Source organism: Takifugu rubripes, chromosome 8, assembly GCF_901000725.2.
Source record: "Takifugu rubripes chromosome 8, fTakRub1.2, whole genome shotgun sequence".
Lineage (NCBI taxonomy): Eukaryota > Metazoa > Chordata > Actinopteri > Tetraodontiformes > Tetraodontidae > Takifugu > Takifugu rubripes.
In genome coordinates, this window is record NC_042292.1 from 12,257,595 (window position 1) to 12,281,462 (window position 23,868).

The 23,868-nt window shown below is 39.9% G+C and overlaps 3 protein-coding genes and 1 pseudogene across 3 annotated transcripts; all 4 read right to left on the reverse strand.

Annotated features, from left to right (window-relative positions):
* Window positions 1-3,316: 3,316 nt before the first annotated feature.
* On the reverse strand, window positions 3,317-4,114 carry LOC115250843 (uncharacterized). Its single transcript, XM_029841072.1, has one exon. The coding sequence runs from the start codon at window positions 3,923-3,925 to the stop codon at window positions 3,317-3,319; it is 609 nt and encodes a 202-aa protein (XP_029696932.1). The 5' UTR covers window positions 3,926-4,114.
* Window positions 4,115-4,259: 145 nt separating this feature from the next.
* Window positions 4,260-10,025, reverse strand: LOC101063927 (uncharacterized). Its single transcript, XM_029841073.1, has 7 exons — window positions 9,977-10,025; window positions 9,183-9,869; window positions 8,482-8,607; window positions 8,352-8,395; window positions 8,156-8,254; window positions 4,402-4,538; window positions 4,260-4,293 (listed from the first exon to the last, which is right to left on the reverse strand). Exons 1-7 carry the CDS (start codon window positions 10,023-10,025, stop codon window positions 4,260-4,262), a joined length of 1,176 nt encoding a protein of 391 aa, XP_029696933.1.
* A 3,926-nt stretch (window positions 10,026-13,951) lies between these two features.
* Window positions 13,952-15,670, reverse strand: LOC115250612 (uncharacterized; annotated as a pseudogene).
* Window positions 15,671-19,386: 3,716 nt separating this feature from the next.
* Window positions 19,387-22,221, reverse strand: LOC115250844 (uncharacterized). Its single transcript, XM_029841074.1, has 6 exons — window positions 22,103-22,221; window positions 21,303-22,001; window positions 20,756-20,878; window positions 20,631-20,671; window positions 20,546-20,558; window positions 19,387-19,481 (listed from the first exon to the last, which is right to left on the reverse strand). The coding sequence occupies exons 1-6, from the start codon at window positions 22,188-22,190 to the stop codon at window positions 19,387-19,389; spliced, it is 1,059 nt and encodes a 352-aa protein (XP_029696934.1). The 5' UTR covers window positions 22,191-22,221.
* Between the last annotated feature and the right edge of the window lie 1,647 nt (window positions 22,222-23,868).

Genomic DNA, 23,868 nt, shown 5'->3' on the forward strand with positions numbered 1-23,868 from the left:
ACAAAGCTTTTATTCAGGTATTTGCAACTCAGAAATAAAATTTATCATAAATTGCACCTTTTCGCTGAGGAGTCACCTCTCTACAGTGACTGTGAACATGTCACACTGCTTTGAAACATGTAATGTAAAGAACAAAGACTTTTGTGCTAGTAGCCAGATTTGCCAAAAACCAGACCTGGTAAAACTAGTGGCTTGCCATGCTCATTTCTTTTTTCATTTTTGTGACTTTGTTGACTTTTATTATTTGAGAGATGAGAACCATTTTGTTGTGGCTCGGGTTTCTCGCCTCCTCCCCCCACCTGCAGGATCGGCAGGCAGGGACGGGCCGAACTCTGATGAGTGCTGAGCCTCTGGCGCACCTGCAGCGCATTACCTTAATTCAGCGGCTACTTAAACTCCCCTCTCTTGGCCTCCGGTGCTGGATTGTTGTTTCGCCACAGCGTCTAGCTCCCACTCTCTGTGCTCTCCAGTTTTTCGCCTCCTGTTTTCCGTGTTTACTTCCAGCGTGTGAGTTTGCTCCAGTGCCTCGTCACTGCGTTTTCGTTTGTACTTTTTCTCGATGGTTTTTCACTTTTATGGTGATTTTTAGTTCGTAGATTTTCTGTTGTTACTTTGCTAGAGTTGTTTCTGTTGCTACTTTGATTGATTTCTGTGTCTTGCACCTTTTTGTTATCAATAAAGAGCCGTATCTGCTACTCTGCATCTGGGTCCAGGCCTCCTTGACTTCCCATAACACATTTAAGTTAAATATAATTTGTATGCATTTGTGACAGCATTTTTGAGACAGTCTTCATGTTTGTATGCTCATATTTTTCAACAAACCAGTAAATACATAACAAAAAAAACCCTCCCGTTTATCTGTGCCCAGGTCAAATAAGCAAATTCTGTTTAATTTGAGTTCAATTTAAGTCATGGTATGAATGTGATTCAAATATAAGTTATTGATAATGAAGTCAGAATTATAATTCTGCAGTGTCAATATTTAGGTAAAAATACAAGTTTGTCTTATATATGAACAAATCAAATAATCAATTCAAATTCCTGAATCCAAGTTAAAATCATAACAGTCGAAACTCAGAATACCGGAGTCATGAACATAGAAGGTAATTCACCCTCAAACACCTGTTTGGTTCCATCTGCATGTAAAATTTTAAATGGGCTATAAATGTTACATTTCCTCCACATTTTAGAAACTAAAAGCTCCATATAACAGAGAATCAGGGGATATTTAGGCCATATCTGTTTAAACATAAGGTTAATTTTTCTAACAATCGCTATATATTTTGAAACCAACTGAACAGAGCTAACTGGGGTAACCTTTTTATGGACAATAAAATAAATTAGTGGATTCTGGCTTAATTTTTTTAAAAACTGGATATTATGTAAATTATTTCAACAATATATATATAAAATATTCTGCACAAAAATATGTAGCACTTTAACAACTTGTATAAACCTTTTGAATAAAATGATTTCAAACACACTCACCCTCAAGCACCAGCGTGGTTCCATTTCCAAACAGAATGTGTCCACATGCTGCAACAGCACATTAGATTGGATTAGATTAAACTTTATTGTCATTACACATGTTACAAGTACAAGGCAACGAAATGCAGTTAGCATCTAACCAGAAGTGCTTAAGTAGCGAATAAAACTGTGATGGGTATATACAATATATACACACAATGAATATGTTTATGATATCAATCTATATGTTTGTATTTACAGAGTTCACAGATATGTAAAGGGTATATAAAAGTCTTTGCAACCAAGATAAATATATATACAGGCTGTAACTATGGTGCTGAATTTCCTACAGGATCAATGTTTTAACTATACAATAATGATAAAATATGGTAAGAATGTGCAAAGTATGGAAAGCAGTGCAAGTAACCGGAAGTGAGTAGTGCAAATAACAGATGTAAATAGTGCAGGGAGGTAAAGTGAGAGGGGTTGGAGTTCAGCAGGGAGACAGCAGTGGGGAAGAAGCTGTTTCTGAACCTGGTGGTTTTTGTCCGGAGGCTCCTGTAGCGCCTCCCAGAGGGCATGAGGGTAAACAGTCCATGCGCTGGGTGACAGGAGTCTTTAGAGACCTTCTTGGCCCTCCTGTGACAGCACCTCCTGTATATGTCCTCAATGGAAGGAAGAGAAGCTCCAGCTATTCGCTGGGCGGTCTTCACCACCTTCTGCAATGCCTTCCGGTCTGAGGCGGAGCAGTTCCCATACCAGACCGTAACACAGCTGGTAAGGATGCTCTCGATGGAGCAGCGATAGAAGTTCACCAGGATGTCTGAAGAGAGGTGGTGTTTCTTCAGAGTCCTCAGGAAGAAGAGACGCTGGTGAGCCGTCTTCACCAAACTGGAGCAGTTAGTCGTCCAGGTGAGGTCCTGTGAGAGGTGGATCCCCAGGAATTTGAAGCTGGACACACACTGCTCCGTTGATGTGGATGGGTGGGTGGATGTCCGTCTTCCTCCTGAAGTCCAGGACGAGTTCTTTGGTTGCAGGTTGTTGTTGTGGCACCACGTAGCTAAGCGGTCCACCTCCTCCCTGTAAGCTGATTTATCGTTATCCTTGATGAGGCCAATCACCGTGGTGATTGATGATGGTGTTGGAACCATGTATAGCTCTGCAGTCGTGGGTGAAAAGGGAGTAGAGGAATGGGCTCATCACACAGCCTTGTGGTACTCCAGTGTTTACAGTGAGGGTAGGGGAGCAGTGATGATCTAACCGCACATGTTGTGGTCTATTGGTCAGAAAGTCCAATAACCAGTTGCAGATGGAGGTGCTGATGTCCAGATCCCTTAGTTTGGTTATCAGCTTGGAGGGGATGACAGTGTTAAATGCTGAACTGAAGTCTATGAACAGCATTCGGGCATATGTGTCTTTATTGTCCAGCTGTGAGAGGACAGGGGTCCAGGGTTGGGGGGGAGACAGGATTTGAGTTGTGCCAAGACCAGCTGCTCTAAGCACTTTGTTATGATGGGAGTGAGTGCTACTGGACGATAGTCATTGAGACAAGCTGGGGTGGAATGTTTTGGTACTGGCACGATGGAGGTGGATTTGAAGCAGGTCGGCACAACTGCATGAGCCAGGGATAGATTGAATAAGTCCGTCAGGACCCCTGCTAACTCCGCAGCACAAGTTCTGAGCACGCGTCCAGGGATGCCATCGGGGCCCGCAGCTTTGCGTGGATTGATCCTGCTCAGTTCCGCTCTGACATCAGTGGTAGAGAAAGTTAAGGGTTGGTGGCCAGCAGTCAGCTCTACCTTGCTCGCTTGTTCTTGGTTGTCCTTCTCAAACTGAGCATAGAAGTTGTTTAGCTCATTGAGGAAGGAGATGTTGGTTGAGGGGGAGAGGGATTGATGGGATTGTAGTTGCTGATGACCTGAATGCCCTGCCACATAGATCGGGGGTTGGAGTTGGAGAAGTGCCCTTCTACCTTCAGCTTGTAGTCGTGTTTGGCTTTCTTAATACCCCGCTTCAGGTTAGCTCTGGCTGTGCTGTAGGTTTGTGCATCCCCCGATCGGAAGGTGATGTTACGGGCCTTCAGCAGGAGACGGACATCCCTATTCATCCAGGGCTTCTGATTAGGGTACATGGTGATCTGTTTCTGGGTGGTGACACTGTCTATAGAGGTGGAGATGTAGTCCAGTACAGATGAGGCATAGCGTTCAATGTCTATGTAGGTCCCAGTCTGAGAAGTGTTCAGGTTCTTCATGGAGAAGCTGTAGAAACAGGTGTTGGTTTTCCTCTCACACTGCTTGTTCCTGCCTGTATGGCTGTACATGAGTCCCAGCTGAGATGGTCCAGAGTTTCTGAACCAGTAAACAGCGTGATCCCCATCACAAGTCCACCCAGTATGTACTGTACAATTCAGCATCACAGAACCTTCTGCTTGGATATAATGTGATGCTGGCTGATCCATAGTCAACCCTGAACCCTCTACAATGACATAACTTTCTAGAAAGTCAAATACTGTTAAATACTGATTTACACAGTAATAGGTGGCTGAGTCTGATAACTCCAAATCTGATATTGTCAGATTAGCTCCTTTGTTACCAGGATGTAGTTGGAAGCGTGGATTGGTTTTGAAGTAATTAACAAATTTCCAATCTTTGCTATATATCCTGTATGTACAGATCAGTCTCGGCTTCTCTCCCAGAGTTTGTTTAAACCAATAAATCCTGGTAGAAACATCATCTCTGTGAAGACACGGCAAAGTCAGGTTCTGTCCAGGTTTGACCAAGATAAAATTGGTCTTACAATTCAAAGATGGAGAAAATTCCCTTGTAGCTGTTTAAGAGAAAATTAAACAGCAAGCACAAAAGGAGGAAGATTAATATTATTAAGAAATTAATAAGAAAATGTGCAATTAATAATATATACATATATTCACCTCACCAATTTTCTCTAAGCACATCAGACAGAAAACAAACTTTGCGGATGCCATCTTGCTCCAAGTGTTGGGCAGAGTGAAGACTGGTTCTTTGTACACTGATAAATGCAGAGCTTGTGTCTGATTGGGCAGCCAGAGATGACTTGAGGGTGTGACATACAGGAAACACGATCACATGTAATCTGGCTGATAAAGATGAAAGATTTGCCTGAGAGAACTAATATGTTTAGCGATCTATTTTCTGTCATTTCTCCCTTAATTGGTGTGAGTGCTGGTGCATAGGCTTGCTACATTTGGGCAGGAAGTGCACGCTGGACTAGTTCATGGCAAAACAAAGATCCAGTGGTTCAAGTAAATGCTCAGTAATTAGTTTCATGAAACACTTGTTTGACCACTTTCCTTTAGGCGTTTATAATCGCTTGTGTCATGGGGGGAGGGCTGTTGTGTTTTTACTTCAAATTAATGAAGAAAGCCTTGATATATACATCCTTCTCCATGCTGTGCCTTTGTTTTTTGTATCTCGAATTCCCGCTTCTGCAGACACTTCTACTTCCTGTTCAAAGCACATGTCATTTACTTTTCAAGCTTTTTTCACACTAAATTACAATGTGATTTGTGTGTGACCTTATATCAACAGCATGGTATACCCACAGTGATTACATTGGTCCTGACGTGATGGTATCATAGAGGTACCTGTTTGCAATAGTATAGTTATGGTTGACTTCATGTGAAATTAACATCACCCCAAACTCAGACTGGTGTCACTACGCGAATAAAAAAGTCTTTAATCTATGAAACATATTTTTCCAAAGATCAATCAATAACATCACATTCCCATATGTCAATATTTGAGGTGTGCCTTAAATTGTTTTATGTTGTGCAACATCCTATGCCGTAGTCTTATGATCTGGCTGTATTGGTTATACTGATGAGGTAGCCAATGGATACAAGATATTTCTCAGTGTTAGACTTCTGTGGTCTTGCAAGTTAAGCCCTTGGGTTTCTGATTAATTTCTTATAACCTTTGAGTGTTATTCTGACGCACACATTCTAAAACATTTTCGTATTGTTACAAGTTTTAAAATATTTCTCTACAAAATAAAACTACAACAGCAGAACACACATTATAAATTGAGCATGGCCGAGTGGCCAGTTTGAATTAATTTTCAGCTAAATATCAAGCCTAACTTTTGCTGGTTTTGAATGTTGTAAACTGGGGGTCTACTTGGAACAGACTAAAACACATGGCCACTGGATCAATTCGATTTAAATGGCAAATTGATCATGTGGTGCAATGGAAGGTACAGACAATGATTGTTCAAGTATGTGGAGAGTATGTGCAAGTATACAAATGTTTGTTGTTTTGTGAGGTTGTGTGCATGGGGGGGATGCAGGTATATGTATGTTAGTGTGTAAAGACATTGTGGAAGACATGCATCATCCCAGTTCTTAAGAAGAATCCTCCCAGGGAGCTGAATGTCTTCTGACCAGTGAAACTCACCTCACACTGCAGCACGGGACAAACTCAGCATGATAGTAGTGGACCTGGATTCCTGATTCTCCAGCTACCGTATCTCACCGACAGGCCATGGTATACAGACACTGTGATTAGCAGCACAGGAGCACCCCAGGGCACAGTGCTGGGCCCTCTACTATTAACCCTGTACACATTAGACTTTTACTACAACTTTGAGCTGTGCCAAATTTAGAAGTTTGTCGATGACACAGCCATTGTGGGATGCATCAGGGACAACAAAGAGATGGAGTAACAACAATCAGATGGAGCGTAGGAGCCTGTTCATGGAATGCCTGGAGCCACATGAACCATCCACACCTCAACGCCTCAAAGACAAAGTAACTAGTCATTGACTTTGGGATGTCTAGACCAAAACTATGACCAGCTCTTAGAGAAAGAGTTGAGGTGGAGGCTGTGGAGTTCTACAAGTACCGTATTTTCATGACTATAAGGCGCACCTAAAACACTGAGATTTTCTCAAAAATTGACGGTGCGCCTTATAATATGGTGCGCCTTGTGTGTGGACTGAGTTCCAAAATCTGGTGTGTGGCTTTGGTGGGTGCACTACGGTAAACGCTCCGCCAATCGATTAGCGGCACACCTACGCATAAGGATCCCCTAAAATGGCGCCGGTCAAGCGAGACACGTATGAATGAGGCTTACTTTAAACTGCAAGACATTAAATATGAAAATATTTAATCAAAATGGCAATCAAGCAATCTTAATATTTTTGCTTTATGAGGAGGCGGCATCTCTCCATACGCGCGAGGATAACTGTTGCACAGCGGCTGCCCACGGATTACCAAGAGAGGGCGGCCATCTTCCGCACCTACTGCCGCGACAAGATCACTGCGCCCAGCCACATCACCAACATGGATGAGATCCCTCTGACTTTTGACATCCCTTTGACCCACAAAGTGGAGAAAAAGGGAACAGTACGGTGGCGATACGCACAACGGGGCACGAGTCATTCACCATGGTTCTCGGCTGCCACGGAAACGGACAGAGCGCTGGATGAAGGAAGGCAAACACTCCTTCACAAAGACTATGAGGCAGCGGCGGGCAAGTTATGCCACCATATGCGGGTGGATTGTAGGGCTATGATACCGTCTTCATGCATTGGAAGAGCTTTCACAAAATCAACGCTGGACTGTAAGTGGTCGGTGAGTCTGATTCAGATGATGAAGAAGAGGAATTTGGGATGTTAAACATTGAAATAGTGCAGCTGTTTAATTCAGATACAGAAGATGAAAACTTTGATGGTTTTGTGGCAGAAGAATGAATATTTTGTTCACTAAATGTGAAGAAACTCACCGTTTTACTTCTGTTGTCATTTTTTACTGTATGTTTTAGCATGCGCCTAATAATACGGTGCGCCTTATGTATGTTTTAAAAACAGATATAGTACCCGCAACTGAGACTGCGCCTTTTATTGCAGTGAAAATATGGAAGTTCAAAAGTGCCATAACCATAATATTTGTAACGATTCTGCTTCATGATTATGGCACTTTGTGATCAGTCATCACAACATGAGGAAAGTGGCACAACACAAAGTGAGACACACATGAGGTGAACTAACACAGGGGTGGCACGGTTATGTAGGGGCTAAAATGGCTGCCACAAAGCAAGAAGGTTCCTGCAGTCAGGGTTTTTTTTGTGCAGAGTTTGCCTGTTCTCCCCGTGTCCATGTGCATTGACATTAGAAGTGAATGAGGGCATGAACAGTTGTTTGTCGTTGTGAGTTAGAAGTGGGATAAGTGGCCACCTGTCCCTTAAAAGGGATAAAGAAGTCGAAGACAAAATGGATGGACAAAAATCCCTTGGCCAGTTTTTTCACAATTCTAATAAAACTGTTGAAGGTCTTTTGTTGCAAAATCAAATTTTAATTGATTATATCTTAACAATGGCAGCTGTGACTGCTTTTCATCATGCTGAATGCTGATGCACCAATTAGGAAGCTAACCAAGGTCTGCAGATTCAAAAATCAGCAGACAGATGTCAAGGTTTCAGTTGTATTGGGAATCTTGAGCAGGTAGTAATTTTTAATTAAATCAAAAATTAATGTTTGTATTGTGTTCAATTTTGTGGATGGACAGAAAAAACAATTTTATTAGGAAAACTTTGTTTCATCGAGATTGATAAATGATACAATTGAAAATGTAGAAACCGATATGAGTAAATACAAAATACTTAATTAGGTCCTTTGTTAACCTGCAATGACAACAAGACATCTACAGCCTCACAGCAGAGTACACACATTCATTCTGTCTGTTCTGCATTGATCTGTTGGGCTGGTTGTTCCTCAAAGCTGCATAATGGAGGTTGTTTTCCTCTTGGTAGCCCTGGAGATATGTTATAAAGGGTAAGTTAGTGTATGTACATAAGGATTATTTATACATTACATATAAACTTTAAAAAAAAAATCAAAATTGTCTCCACCTCTGCATTTGCTCTGGATGAAGCTTGGAATCTTGATTGAGAGTCTGTTTTAAAACACAGGAAGACATTTTTTTAAAGTAATTTTCCCAGTTTACCTTTAAGAATATTCAAAATATATTACATCAGTTACCCAGAGAGTGATGACTGTTTTTCCTCTTTGTCATAAAAACTGAAATGGATAATAAAACAACCACAATGATGGTAAATATCCAACCTGCACTGAGGAAATACACCAAAACAAGATGGTTTCCTTCATCTGTAACGAGATGCATCAGAAATTGTGATATCCGCGATGCCGTTTCAGATAATCACTTCAGTATTTCAACAAATTTGTCCTCTCACTTTATATTAAGCTAGTTATAATGTCATTACTGTGTAATTCAGGGAGACAATAGACATCGCCAGTCACAAATTATTTTATAAAGTAACAATATAGAAGCAGAACCTATACTGACATAAAAAGTAATGAGTTAAAGTGATTCTTTGACCACAAATATTATGTTCTTAAAGGACTGCCACGGTGTCCATGTACAATTCAAACTGGTCTTTAAATGTTACAATTTCCTCATTTTAGATACTGAAAGCTTTGTGTAAACAGAGAATTGGGGGATATTTAGGTCATATCTGTTTAAACTGGTAAATTTTTCGATAAAACACAATATACTGTATAAACCAACTGAACAGAGCTAATTAGGATAACCTTTTTATGGACACTTAAATAAATTACTGGATGCTGGCTTAATATTTTTAAAACTAGATAATATGTAAATAATTTCTTATATGTAAATAATTTTTTACAAAAAATAATCTACACAAAATTACAGCACTCACCCCCACACACCAGCTTGGTTCCATTTCCAAACAGAATGTGTCCACATGCTGCAACAGCACAATAGTAGGTCCCAGTCTGAGAAGTATTCAGGTTCTTCATGGAGAAGCTGTAGAAACAGGTGTTGGTTTTCCTCTCACACTGCTTGTTCCTGCCTGTATGGCTGTACATGAGTCCCAGCTGAGATGGTCCAGAGTTTCTGAACCAGTAAACAGTGTGATCCCCATCACAAGTCCACCCAGTATGTACTGTACAATTCAGCGTCACAGAACCTTCTGCTTGGATAGACTGTGATGCTGACTGATCTATGGTCAACCCTGAACCCTCTACAATGACATTATAACCTTCTGTAAAGTCAAATTCATTTAAATACTGATTTACACAGTAATAGGTGGCTGAGTCTGATAACTCCAAATCTGTTATTGTCAGATTAGTTCCTTTGTTACCAGGATGTAGTTGGAAACGTGGATTGGTTTTGAAGTCATTAACAAATATCCAACGTTTACTTGATATCCAGTACATACAGATCAGAATGGGCTGCTCTCCCAGAGTTTCTTTAAACCAAGAGATCCTGGTAGAAAAATTATCTCTATGAAGACACGGCAAAGTCAGGTTCTGTCCAGGTTTGACCAAGATATAATTGGTCTTCCAATTCAAAGATGGAGAAAATTCCATTGTAGCTGTCTGAGCTAAAAACAAAATACAAACAGAAATGAACACTGAATAATGTTTAAATCTAGAATTTTGCAAATGATGCCAGAAATAAACAAAATACTAACAAAAAAGAAATCCTCACCAAATTTCTCCAAACATATCAGCCAGAAGATCAACTTTGCAGATGTCATCTTGCTCCAAGTGTTGGAGTTGAGTGAAGAGAAGACTGGTCCTTTTTAAACTGATAAATGCTGCACTCGTATCTGATTGGGCAGCCGGAGATGACTCGAGGGTGTGACATATAGTAAACATGATGACTTGTAATGTCAGATTTGCTTGATAAAATTGATGTTGGAGAAATCAAAGGAAGATTTAAAGGTTAAAAAAACCCACCAGTAAAAACTTTGCATTACCTTAAGAATACAATTTTGCATCACATATAAATAGAATTCAATTTTAGTTGAGGTGTAACTTGCATCATTTCTAACCAATCAATAACAACCAACCAACCGGCAATCATTCTTTTTTATATTTTCCATGTTGCAGTAATGCATCCAGTAAATGCTCAGTACTAATTATACAGTGGGACCTCTACTTACGAATGTCTGGACATGCGGAATTTTCAGGTTACAAAACGTCTCAACGAGAAAATATTTCCTCTTGTTACGAAAGAAATTTGAGGATACGAAAGGCAAAGATACGCTACTGCTACTACTTGCAGCTCGCGGAGTTTAGCGAACGTAAACATGCCAGTAGCTGCTCTGCCATTGGCTATCGCCTAGTGTCTTCCTGTAATTCCATTGGCTAGGAGGTATGTCAATATGTACATGTTTGTGTGTATCCCAGCGTCAACTTCGTTTAACTTTTATTCACTATGGACTCCAGGAAAGTGATGACAAAAGTGAAAAAGAAGAAAAGAAGAAGAGAGCTTTTTGTCCATACAAACAAAGCAAGAAATAATAGAAAAGCATGAAAAAGGGATGCGTTTGGTTGATCTCGCCAAAGAATATGGCCGTAGCCGGGATTTATTGTTGGTGTTCGTATGTTTGTACATTAGATAGCGGTGTTACCACAAGTGTTAATGTTCGTTGCTATTAATTACGGCTAATGTAAGATGAGCCTGTAATAAAGTTCATTTTGTACCTGGAGAAGCCTTGCACTGAATTCCTACATTTATTGTGGGGTAATTGTAACATGTATTTGTTACATGTTTTGATGTATTTTTATGATTTATAAAAAAATTATGTCCGAATTTTTGAGGGCTTGGAACGGATTAGGGCATTTACATGGAAAACGCGTCTCTACTTACATAATTTTCAGGTTACGAAACAACTTCCGGAACCAATTAATTTCGTAAGTAGAGGTCCCACTGTAATGACAAACAGCTTTTGGAAAAGGATGCAGCAACAAGGGGTAGCATGGGCTCAAACAAGATCGTTCACGTAAGAGGGAGCAGATTCAGGTATTAGTCTGTCGGTCAGCATGAATAACATGATCTTAATGTGGGCAGGTACAGTAGACCTCTATCAGCAGAGAGGTGGTATGGGCCTGCTGAATTGGTGGAAATATGGGAGATCACCATGACTTGTATCAGCATTTGTAGGTTTAATGGCCTGGTTTTTCTGAGGTTGGATATGGAAAAGTGACAGGATGACAGGGAGACTGATGCTACATGATCACAAAACCTCAGATGATCAACAATCATGACTCCAAGGTTTCAAACAGCCTCGATAACAGGCAGGGGCCAATTTTGTGATCTATGTTTTGATGAATGGATAGTTTTGCCAAGGAAAGAATGAGCTCATTTTCACCATAGTTAAATTGAAGGTGGTGGCCCTGCATCCATGCGGATATGTCTGAGAGACATGGTGAGATCTAGTCTGAGCCGGAGGGTTAGGCTGGGGAAAATGAGACGCAGAACTGGGTGCCTTGTGGAAAGCAGTGGTATAAAACACCATGGGAGACCATGGGATGATTTGCCTGAGCAATGTTGCGTATATGGCAAAGAGCAGCAGCCCCGGCACCGATCCTTGGGTGACCCCAGTGGAGAACTAGTGATGAGCCAAAAGTTGATCATGACACGACACCCTGAATGAATGCCCAGATAGGTACAATTCAAAACAGGAAAGTCAGAGCAACACCGCATTGGTGGTCCTGGCCCATAGACAGCGGCCCTGAGGAGAAGACAGCAAGAGAAGCTGGAGGAAGAACTGATGAAGATGTAAGCACTCTCTGTTGCACATGGATAGAATCAACACGGAGTATATCAGAGGAACTGGAATATTGTGTTTTTGTAAGCCTATAAAATCATGAATTAGTCCACTTATTAACCTATATATTAAACAAAATGTATGTACTCAAGTGAATGTGTCATTATAATCTAAAATATAATCTAATCTAAAAATGTTTGCATACAGACAATTCGATGGATAAATGTGCTTAATACAAACAGAAATAACACTATTGACAAGAACATGTGTTGATGTGACTGCAATGGGGATCACATTAACATTACAGCAATGTCATTTTCCTTACACTAGTTGTCTTTGAATGCCAAGGTCAAGAGAGTGAAGCGATGTAGTTTGACTGCTGTGTGTTAAGACACAGCAAAGACTTCCTGTTTGAAACCACCAAGACAGAAGGGGAAAAGTCAAGCCCACCATGCAAGTATGTACAAGTATTGCTGTCATTGCTGCAGCACAATTTAAAAAAAAAAAAAAGATTCTGACTATGTTACAAAAAACACATTTGGACATTTTAGACAATAAAGGGCTGCAACTTTATTTGAATCTTATTTTAGAAGAAGATTGACTGCAGGACAAAATATATAAGTACAGGATTATTTTTAAACACGTCAAAACTTTAAGTGTTTTGCATCATAGTCTAAAAACATGGCTGTACGTATGGTAACGTATGAATGGTATGGTATATTACTTGGTATTTCTTTACATGATGTGTATATAATCATGTAATGTTTTATTCCAAGAAGAAGAAAGAAATAAAAGAAATATGATTGCAAATGCAAAAAGAGACAGCAAACAGGTCGAGCAGTAACTGATGTTGTGGTTTTGTTTCTACTGCACAGCGTCACATGTGTGGGGGTGTGTAAGCTAACACCAAGGGTGTCTACATAAGTTCTCAGCATACCCTGTGTGTCTTATTCAGATAGACAAATTCTAAAATTTATATGCCAAACTAAATTAACAGCTGTCCATTCTGGATTATTTACAGTCTTTTTCAACTTTAAGGATATTTTTTTGTAAAATAAGAAATATGCAACAGCTGTAAGTGCTTGTTGGAAAAGTCACCACCAATCTCTTTGGTTTTAGTGACATTTAGCTCCAGTCAGTTGTTGCACCAATCAAAAACCTGGGGAAATAAAGCCCTGGAGATACAGCCTGTGGCAGATACTGACAGCAGATACAGCAGGACCATGTGTAAAAGGGGTGGTTTTGTACGATAGCTTGGCTGCTTTCATGTCATGCTTAACTTCTCTATTGACTTCCTTCTTGTCAGAATCAGAGCATGTGAAACAGGAACTTTTCTTTCTGCTGAGGATTTCCTTGAGCTCCTTTTTATCCTTGTGTGACCCTTCCATGGCCTATCATCTAATGCATATGGCCCCAGACCCTGCTGCAAGACAGACTCATGTCTCTGTTTTATGTTTGGACGATCTGGGTCCATAGACAAAGTCCCAGCCATTGGTCGCACACAAATGTGCTCCAACCACAGGCCTAGGCCCCCTGGTCACTAAGTGGGATATGCTGTTCCTAATTGATAATGTCTTTGAGATCTGTGCTTTATCTGGCCCTCCACCTAGTACCCTTTCCCATTGGAGGCCTTCTGAGGGGCAAATTAAGACAAAACAGATTCTGGGATGTTGAGGACACTTAAGCTCCTCCACCATAATTCATTGGTAGTTGGAGGACAAGAAAATCAAGTGTGTGTTGGTTATTTCCTCCTTTATTGTACCAAGGATCCTGAACATCCTGAACAATGTAGAATGTACACAATGAATCAAATATCTATAAATCAACCACAGAAGAGCCTTCTTCTATTTTGTGAGTTTTCTGAAACTACAGGATATCTAAAATTGTTGAAAAAATTGTTTTCTATTCTACTGCTTTACACTGAAGTAAACACATTCAGTCCAGGTATGTTCTCTGTTCATCTTCTTCCACAAAACAGAACCATCTGCATCTGGACGATCCTGTAAATGACAACAATGAACTCAGTGCCTTTTGAATATTTAATGAACGACTTTATTCTGACTAATAGAAAATACCTTTGGTTTGGACAGAGGTGAGAGTCTTACATGCAATTCTGAAAAATAAAATGGAATGTTAGAAATGTAAAATTACTATCTAAAAGAAGACCAGAAGTGTAATTAATCATACCTTTATAATTGCAGCTGTGACTGTAACATTCATTTATTTATTATTTTTAAGAATATTCAAAATATATTACATCAGTTACCCAGAGAGTGATGGCTGTTTCTCTTTTTCGTCATATAAAGTGAAATGGTTAATAAAATAACCACAATGATGGTAAATATCCAGGTCGCACTGAGGAAATACACCAAAACAAGATAGTTTCCTTTATCTGTAACGAGAGGCATCAGAAATTGTGATATCTGCGATACTGTTTCAGATAATTATTTAGGTCTTTACACATATTTGTCCTCTCACTTTATATCACGGCAGTTATGATGTCATTATTTTCTAATTCAGCGAAACTACAGGCATCACCATTCACACATTATTTTATAAAATAACAGTATTTAAAGAGAATCTATACTGACATAACAAAAATGAGTTAAAGTGATACTTTGACCACAAATGTTTTTAATGTGCTGCTGTGGTGTAAAATTCAAACAGCATAACACTGAGGTAATGTTGGCTTTAGCATTTTTACAGGCGTATGGAAACAATCTGCACATAAAATAGCACTTAACAGCTTTTGAATGAAATTATTTCAAACTCACTCACCCTCAAACACCAGCTTGGTTCCATTTCCAAACAGAATGTGTCCACATGCTGCAACAGCACAATAGTAGGTCCCAGTCTGAGAAGTGTTCAGGTTCTTCATGGAGAAGTTTTAGAAACAGGTGTTGGTTTTCCTCTCACACTGCTTATTCCTGCCTGTATGGCTGTACATGAGTCCCAGTTGAGATTGTCCAGGGGTTCTGAACCAGTAAACAGTGTGATCCCCATCACAAGTCCACCCAGTATGTACTGTACAATTCAGCGTCACAGAACCTCCTGCTTGGATAGAATGTGATGCTGACTGATCTATGGTCAACCCTGAACCCTCTACAATGACTTTATAATCTTCTGTAAAGTCAAAAACATTTACATACTGATTTACACAGTAATAGGTGGCTGAGTCTGATAACTCCAAATCTGATATTGTCAGATTAGCTCCTTTGTTACCAGGATGTATTTGGAAACGTGGATTGGTTTTGAAGTCATTAACAAATTTCCAATCTTCGCTTGATATCCTGTATGTACAGATCAGTCTCGGCTTCTCTCCCAGAGTTTGTTTAAACCAATAGATCATGGGAGAAACATTATCTTTTTGAAGACACAGCAAAGTCAGGTTCTGTCCAGGTTTGACCAAGATAAAATTGGTCTTCCAATTCAAAGATTCAGTTGAAGCTGTCTGAGCTAAAACAGAAAAGAAGACTGTTTGATGTTTCAATTTTTCATAGATGCTAAAAACAGACAAACAAAACACATAAAAATGCTCACCAAATTTCTCCAAACACATCAGCCAGAAGATCAACTTTGCAGATGTCATCTTGTCATCAAATATTGGGCAGAGTGAAGAGAAGGCTGGTTCTTTGTTCACTGATAAATGCAGAGCTTGTGTTTGATTGGACAGCGTAACATGACGTGAGGGTGTGACATACAGGAAACACAATCACATGTAATCCAGCCATAAAGGTGAAAGATTTGCTGGATAAAATTGTTGGAGAAATCAAAGAAAGATTTAAAGTTTAAACAAATCTACAAGTAAAGACCAGTACTTTTAGAAAAGAATTTAGCTTAATATATAAATGTAATTCAATTTCATTTGAGTCGTTGTTTTGGGTTAATGTGCCACATTTCCAAACAATCAACAACAAAAAAAAAAAAAAAAAAAAATTTTGTATGTTGCATGAGGGGTAGCATGGGCTTGTCTTAAATGAACAAGATTGTCAGTGTAAGATGGAGCACATTCAAGTATTAGTCTGTTGGTCAGCATGAATGACATGATATTAATGCGGGCAGGTACAGTAGACCTCTATCAGCAATGGGGTGGTGTCACCACTTCAGCTGGACTATCTAAAGTGGTGGCAATAAGGGAGATCACAATGGTTTGTATCAGCATTTGTGGGTTCAATGGCCTTGTTTTTCTGAGGTTGGATATGGCAAAGTGACGGGATGACAGGGAAACTGATGCTGCATTATCAGAAAACATCTGATGATAAATCATGATTCAAAGGTTTTGAACAGCCTTGGTAGGAGCAAGAGGCAACAAGTCAATTTTCTTATCAATGTTGTGACAAATGGATTGTTTGGTCGAGGAAAACAGGAGCTCATTTTCACCAAGGTTAAGTTGAAGGTGGTGGTTCTGCATCCATGCGGATACGTCTGAGAGACAGGTTGAGATCTAGTCTGAGACTGAGGGTTCATCTGGGGGAAATGAGGGGTTTAGTTGGGTCTCATCTGCATAGCAGTGGTATAAAACACCATGGGAGAGGATCAGCAATGTTGGGAGGGACAGCAGAACTTCTGTTGGGTAATGTATTGCGTCACTTACCCAATAGCTCGTTGGTACACGGTGTGTGCTGGGTTCACTTTATTTAAAATTAAGTACTTGGGCAATTTTAGTTACTTGACTACAAGAAGGGGGGAAAATCACATTCAACAAATACGCAGCTCACGTTTGTCAATAGGATATTTTGATCTGCCAAATCCACTGAGTATTAGCACGAGCATGGCCTCACCATCTGTTTTACCCGGTCTCTCACCCTGTGTCCGTTCAGAGTGGGAAATGTCTAGTTCCTCTGACTCCTTTACTTAAGGTAATAGATGCAGAAAATGCAGTTATTTTAATGGCTCTGGAGGCAAGACTCAGTAAGATTGAGACATGGTTCTGCAACTTGGAGTTGTCTGGAGTTGTGTCAGGTAGCCAGGAGAAGGTAGCTGATGTGAAGCTGCCTAGTGTCATTAAAGCTAGCTGTCCCATCAGCCGAGTAGCTGGTTAGCCAGGGTGGCTGAGTGACAGGAACATAGCCCAAACCAAAGGTCCACTGTGCACCACCAACTGCTTCCCATGGCTAACCGTTTTTCCCCACTCAGTGACACACCTGCTGAAAAACTGACTCTGGTAATTGGCAACTGTTTTGCGCTATGTGAAGCCGACACTGGCGACCATAGTTAGGCGCATTCCAGGGGCCAGAGCGGGTGACATAGAAGCCAATCTAAAGCTGCTGGCGATAAGAAATCTTAAATGTGGTAAAGTTATTATTCGCGTCAGTGCAAACGACACCGGGCTTCGTCAGTCGGAATTCACCAAAGTTAACGCAGAGTTGGTTTGTAATTACACAAGATGTCAGACTCCCCAGCATTATCTGGTCTCCTTTCCAATCTGACAAATGATGAAATGTTTAGTCATTTGTCGTCACTTTGTCGATGACTTTCACGGTGGTGCCCCAAAAAGCAGGCGTCTTTTGTCGACAATTGGAACAGTTTTTGGGGAAAACCTGGTCTGATTAGGAGAGACAGTGTCCATCCCACCCGGGATGAAGCCTCTCTCATTTCTAGTAACTTGGCCAAATTTATTAGACCCAAAGTGACCTGACAAACCAGGGTCCAGATCAGGATGCAGAGTTGTAGTCTTACACACCTCTCTGCTGCTTCTGTAGAACCCTCATCCACCAACAATAACATATTTAACACTCTAGAGGTAGTCTCTGTTCCACGATTAAAAGTTCACCAAGCACAGAGCAAGGGAGCGGTCAGTCACCATAATCTTATTAAACTGAATACCAAAGCACAAATAGAATACACTAACAGCACAATTAAAAGTGGAATGTTAAATATTAGATCTATTTTGTGTAAATCCCTGTTAGTGCACAACCTGATAGTGGATCATCACATTGATTTTTTTTTTTTTTACTGAGACCTGACTTTAAAATATGTTAGCTTAAATGAATCTACTCCTCCTACCCATCTTAATTACCATATTCCTTGTGGTACTGGAATCACACCAAGTTATTAATTAATCCTAGATCCAAACATTGCTCCAGTTCATTTGAAAGCCTGACTTTAGGCATTACCCATCTGACCCAACTGGAGGACAGAAAAGCCACTTTTGTTTTTATTTGTATATCGGCCCCCTGCTGGGCCACATTCAGAGTTCCTGTCTCAGTTCTCTCAGTTTTTATCTGACTTGGTCCTCAGAATAAGTAAAGTCATTATTTTTAGAGACTTTTATATCCATGTAGACGTTGTGAATGACAGCTTTAGAAATGGCTGTGTTCAGAACACAGTCTTACTATAGCAGATGCCTTTCAGATAATGCTGTAGCTAAGTTTAAGGAAACAATTGCTGTGCTAATCCCAGGACCACCATGGGTTTCCCCAGGGATCAATCATTATAATCTTAGCCCTGCTGAGGTCGACTCTGTTGCTGAATGTGCAGCAGCCTCACTGAGATTCATGCTTAATTCTGTGGCCCCCTGAAAAAGTCTGGAAAGACTGCCTAGTAGTTTATAAAAAAGGCCCCCCATAAAGCTAGAACATCTTATTTTTCTTAAATTGAAGAAAATCTTTCTTTTCAACACTGGCCAAATTAACTAAGAATCACAGCATTTTAGATCCACGTATCCCTTCTTCCCTTAGTGGTGAAGACTTCATGAGCTTCTTCACTGATAAGGTTCTAGCCATGAGAGAAAAAGCTAAACAGGCCATCCCAACAACTGGACCATCACCAGATGTGCTGACTGTGGGAACATACAGGGTCTCCGATGAGCCCTTAAACTTCTTCAGCCTTATATATATTTTTCTGAGGCGTCTATGCTAATTCAGAAATCCAAGTCCACCATGTGTCTCTTAGATCCCATCCCAACACACCTGTTGAAGGATGTTTTACCATTGGTAGGAAGCTCTATCCTGGACCAGATCAATTGTTCTTTAGTGACAGGTTATGTAGCCCGGTCCTACAAGGTGGCAGTCATTAAACAGTTTCTTAAAAAGTCATCACTGGATCCTGATGTGCTAGAAAATTATAGGCCTATAACCCACCTTCCTTTGATCTCTAAAATTCTTGAGGTGGTGGTGGTGACTCAGGTTTCTATGGTGGTTCCGCTGGACCTCAGTGCTGCTTTTGATGCAGTGGAGTGCTATTACTAGCTGGACTAAACAATCTAGAGCAATGGACAGTGTGGGAAAAGAGGTGGAGAGACTTGTGCAAGCAGGTTGGAAAGGATACAGAGACGTGTCAGGTGTGAAATGTGAGACAAGACCATCTGCGAGAAGGAAAGGGAAGGTGCACAAGAGAGTGGTTAGTCAGGTGTGCTGGATGCTTTCGAGACAGTGGCCCTGAGGAGAAGACAGCAAGAGAAACTGGAGGAAGAAGCGATGAAGATGTAGGCACTTTCTGTTGTATGTGGATAGAATCAACACGGAGTATATCAGAGGAATTGGAATATTATGTTATTTTAGCCTATACAATCATGGGTTAGTCAATTTATAAACCTTCATATTAAACAAAACCTATATAATGAAGTGAACAGCATGGTTTAAGACATGCTGTGTGACACTTTAAAAAAAAAGCTATTGTATACAGACAATTAGACAGATTAATGTACTTAAAGCCAGCGGCAACAACACTAATGACAAGAACATGTATCGATGTTACTCCAATGGGGATCACATTTGAGAGCCAACCAGTTACATTACAGCAATGTCATTTTCCTTACACTAGTTGTTGTATTTGAATGCCAAAGTCAAGACAGTTAAGCGATGTAGTTAGACTGCTGTGTGTTAAGACACAGCAAAGACTTCCTGTTTGAAACCACCAAGACAGAAGGGGAAAAGCCAAGCCCACCATGCAAGTATGTACAAGTATTGCCGTCATAGCTGCAGCACCATAAATAAACAGATTCTGACTGTTACAAAAAACACATTTGGACATTTTAGACAATAAAGGGTTGCAACTTTATTTGAAGCTTATTTTAGAAGAATATTGACTGCAGGATAAAATATATAAGTACAGGATTAGTTTAAAACTTGATTTTTCTATTGACTTCCTTCTTGTCAGAATCAGAGCATGTGAAAAAGGAACTCTTCTTTCTGCTGAGGATTTCCTTGAGCTCCTTTTTATCCTTGTGTGTCCCTGTCCCTGGACACTTAAGCTCCTCCACCATGATTCGTTGGTAGTTGGAGGACAAGACAATCAAGGGTGTGTTGGTTATTTCCTCCTTTATTGTACCAAGGATCCTGAACATCCTGAACAATGTAGAATGTACACAATAAATCAAATATCTATAAATCAACCACAGAAGAGCTTTTTTCTATTTTGTGAGTTTTCTGAAACTACAGGATATCTAAAATTGTTGAAAATGGTCATTTTTCTATTCTACTGCTTAACACTGAAGTAAACACATTCAGTCCAGGTATGTTCTCTGTTCATCTTCTTCTTCCACAAAACAGAACCATCTGCATCTGGACGATCCTGTAAATGACAACAATGAACTCAGTGCCTTTTGAATATTTAATGAACGACTTTTCTGACCAATAAAAATACCTTTGGTTTGGACAGAGGTGACAATCTTTTCTGAAACAATTCTGAAACATAAAATGAATGCTAAAACTGTGAAAAAAATCATGTGAGACAACATGATTGAAAACAGGAAGTGCAATTGATTATACCTTCACAATTGCAGCTGTGATTGTTCATCATGCACACCGAGAAGGCCAGATACACTACCAGAAATATGCTGAATGATGATGCACCACACAGGAAGTAAAACAAGACCAGAGAGTCTTTCTGATCTGTAGATGCACACGGCAGCAGACAGAGGTCAAACTTTCGGTGAGGGAAGAAGAGGTAGCTTGAACAAGTATTCGTTAAGTCAGTTCGTCTCAAGTGACACGATTCTTCGTTCCAATCCAAAGTTACCAATTAGTGGAATTGGAAAGTGGAGCTTTTACTGTCAATTTAAGTTGACCTAATCATTGTTTATCATGTTCAGATTTGAAATCCAAGTTAAATACCCTGTCTAGTTTCAATGTTTTCAGGACAACATTTCTGAATTTGATTGAATTTGTTTTTTTTTAAATTGTACATTTTTTTTTTGCATTGTGTCAAGTCTGCCTTCACAATGGACAAGTAATAGTAGTAAAGTAATCATTTTAAACTCCCGAATCTTGAGTCCAAGTCATAACATTGGAATCATAAAGTTAGAATAAAACTCACCCTCAAATTCCACCTTGGTTGCAGCTCCAAACACAATGCTTTGACAGGATGCGACACCACAATAGTAGGTCCCAGTCTGAGACTTATTCATGTTCTTTAGGGATAGGTTGAAGAAACAGCTGTTGGTTTTCCTGTCACACTTGTTATTCCTTCTGACTGCACTGGTGAAAATAACTCCTGGTAGAGATTCTCCAGAGTTTCTGAACCAGTAAACAGCATGTTCTTCATCGCAGGCTGGAGTATAAACTGTGCAGTTCAGCATCATGGAATCTTCTGATTGAATCGTGCCAGACGCCAACTGATGCACTGAAGTTGGAACATTAAAACCTGACCCCCTTACACTGACAGTTGTGCCGTCGTGAAACTGATATTCCAAAAAGTTACTTGCTAAGCAGTAATAGGTAGCGGAGTCAGCAACACGTAAATCTGAAATTGTCAAGTGATGCTGGAGATTTTCAGTAACCAGTTGGAAACGTGTTCTGTTTCTAAATTCATCCGTAAAGGAAGCTTTTTGACCAAATAAATAGAAGCTAGACATTAGCTTTGGTTTCTGGCCTATCACTTGCTTATACCAGTAAAGGGTTGTTGTAAAACTGTCTTCATAGAAACATTTTAAAGTAACATTGTCACCAACGTCCGCTGATAGAAAATCAGCATCTTGACGAATGGGGATGGACAACTTCGTATTGTCCCCATGGACTGGAGAGAAAAAGTAAATCACATATGTTTCAGCCTATTTTGAGACAACAAAGAACAAAAACAATACTTTCATTTAGAAAAGCCCTAAAATCAGCACTTACCAATGTTTCCCAAGAACACACACATCAGACAGCATAATCTCTGAAACGATGTCATTGTGTCTAAAGTGCAAAGGCGGTGTAGAGACATGTTGGTCCCCTTTTTGCTCTTAACCAATAAAACTGCATGTGATTGGTTGGCCCGTTTGACCTATTAAGGAAAGAAGACTACACAATTGCTTCCGTCTTGAATGTGTGTACCTCTGAGATATTGCATCATACACCCAAAGGTTCGTCACCCTTGTAGACACACATTTATCAGTGTTTTGCTTTGTTTGATAAGACACTCAAATTTTTATTAAAAAAATAGTCACTTCTGTTGTATGGATATGTGTATAAATGGTGAAAAAAATTCTCTGTTCATACTGTATATGCACAATGAAATGCAGTTGTGCAGAAATGTTTGGAGAATATACACATTGTTTTTGTAGCAATGCAAAGCATTTTTAAATTCAGATGCATGGATATTGTATTTTCTCTCATGACATCCTAATATCATTTAACGACTTCTCATCTGTACTGAAGTCTGTGAAAAGAAAGCTCAAGCCGCTTTATCGACGAGTCCAATCTTTGATACCTTTGACAAAGCGTTACCTGCAGCCATCTGGCTTCTGTGAGGTTTAGAGTTCCAATATTAACAGTTTTAGGCTTCTGGTGCAGGCAGTAAAATCAACATCATGCTAGCTATGGATATTGTGTCTAGCAATTCTAGAATAAATTGTGTTACAGGAGGATAAAATTACAAATGCCTGGGTAACATGTGGAATTCTTAACAAAACAAATGTCCCTCACCCCCTCCACCATGCGTAATACTCACACACATGAAAACACAAACAGACATCTTAAATATACATCAATACTGAAGCAAGCTTAAGAGCTGACCTGAGCATGAGTGATTCTGACAGTACCAGTAGCCTGGACACGTTTGCCACAGAAAGTTAATTTATCACGACCATGGTGGTACCAGTTTGAGTTGTTTACCCAGCAGGTGGTGCTGAGGAGAGTGAAGTCCCAGTTTTTATAGGAGGGGTGAGGTGAACAAAAGCTGTTCTTGAAGAAAGCTCCTTCACATTCAACATTGGCCGCCATCTCAGCCAGAAACATAATTTGATTCTCATAGGTTTGAGCCACAATGGGCATAAACTCGCATTTTTAATACAAAATGTGTCAAATCGACACAATGATTCTAGTTTAACTTTTGACATTTTAGTCAATCTAACAATATTATCCCATGCCCAAATATATGTGTTTTGGGCAGAAAAAGTATTTTTGTGGGGTAGATCATCTTTTTGTGCTGAGTCCACAGGTTGAAATGACCATAATTTAAAATTTGAAGTACCAATAGGTCAAAGGCCAGCCAAGGTTTAATGTGACTTAGACAGGAAATGAAGTGGCAAACATTAATGGCACCACATGCAAAACTGAGGTATAGTTAAGGGTGTCCTCATCATAGTGGGGAATATCTAAGTAAATATATGTTGTTTATGTAGAACAGGAGGAAACTGCCTATCACAGTCAATTTCTGGCTAAATGAGAGAGACTGTCAAATGCTTGTAACCACAGTGAGATGACCTGGCAGATAACAATCTAAATGAAGAAACTAGAAAACTGAAAAGAACCTGCAGGAGTGCTGAGAGGAGGTGAAGGAAATCCAAACTGACCATCCATAAAGAAATATTTTATCAACACCTCAAAACCTACAATAACACAATCAAGCAGGCAAGAACCTCTCATTTCAAAAAACTAATCTCCAACAATAAAAACAACCC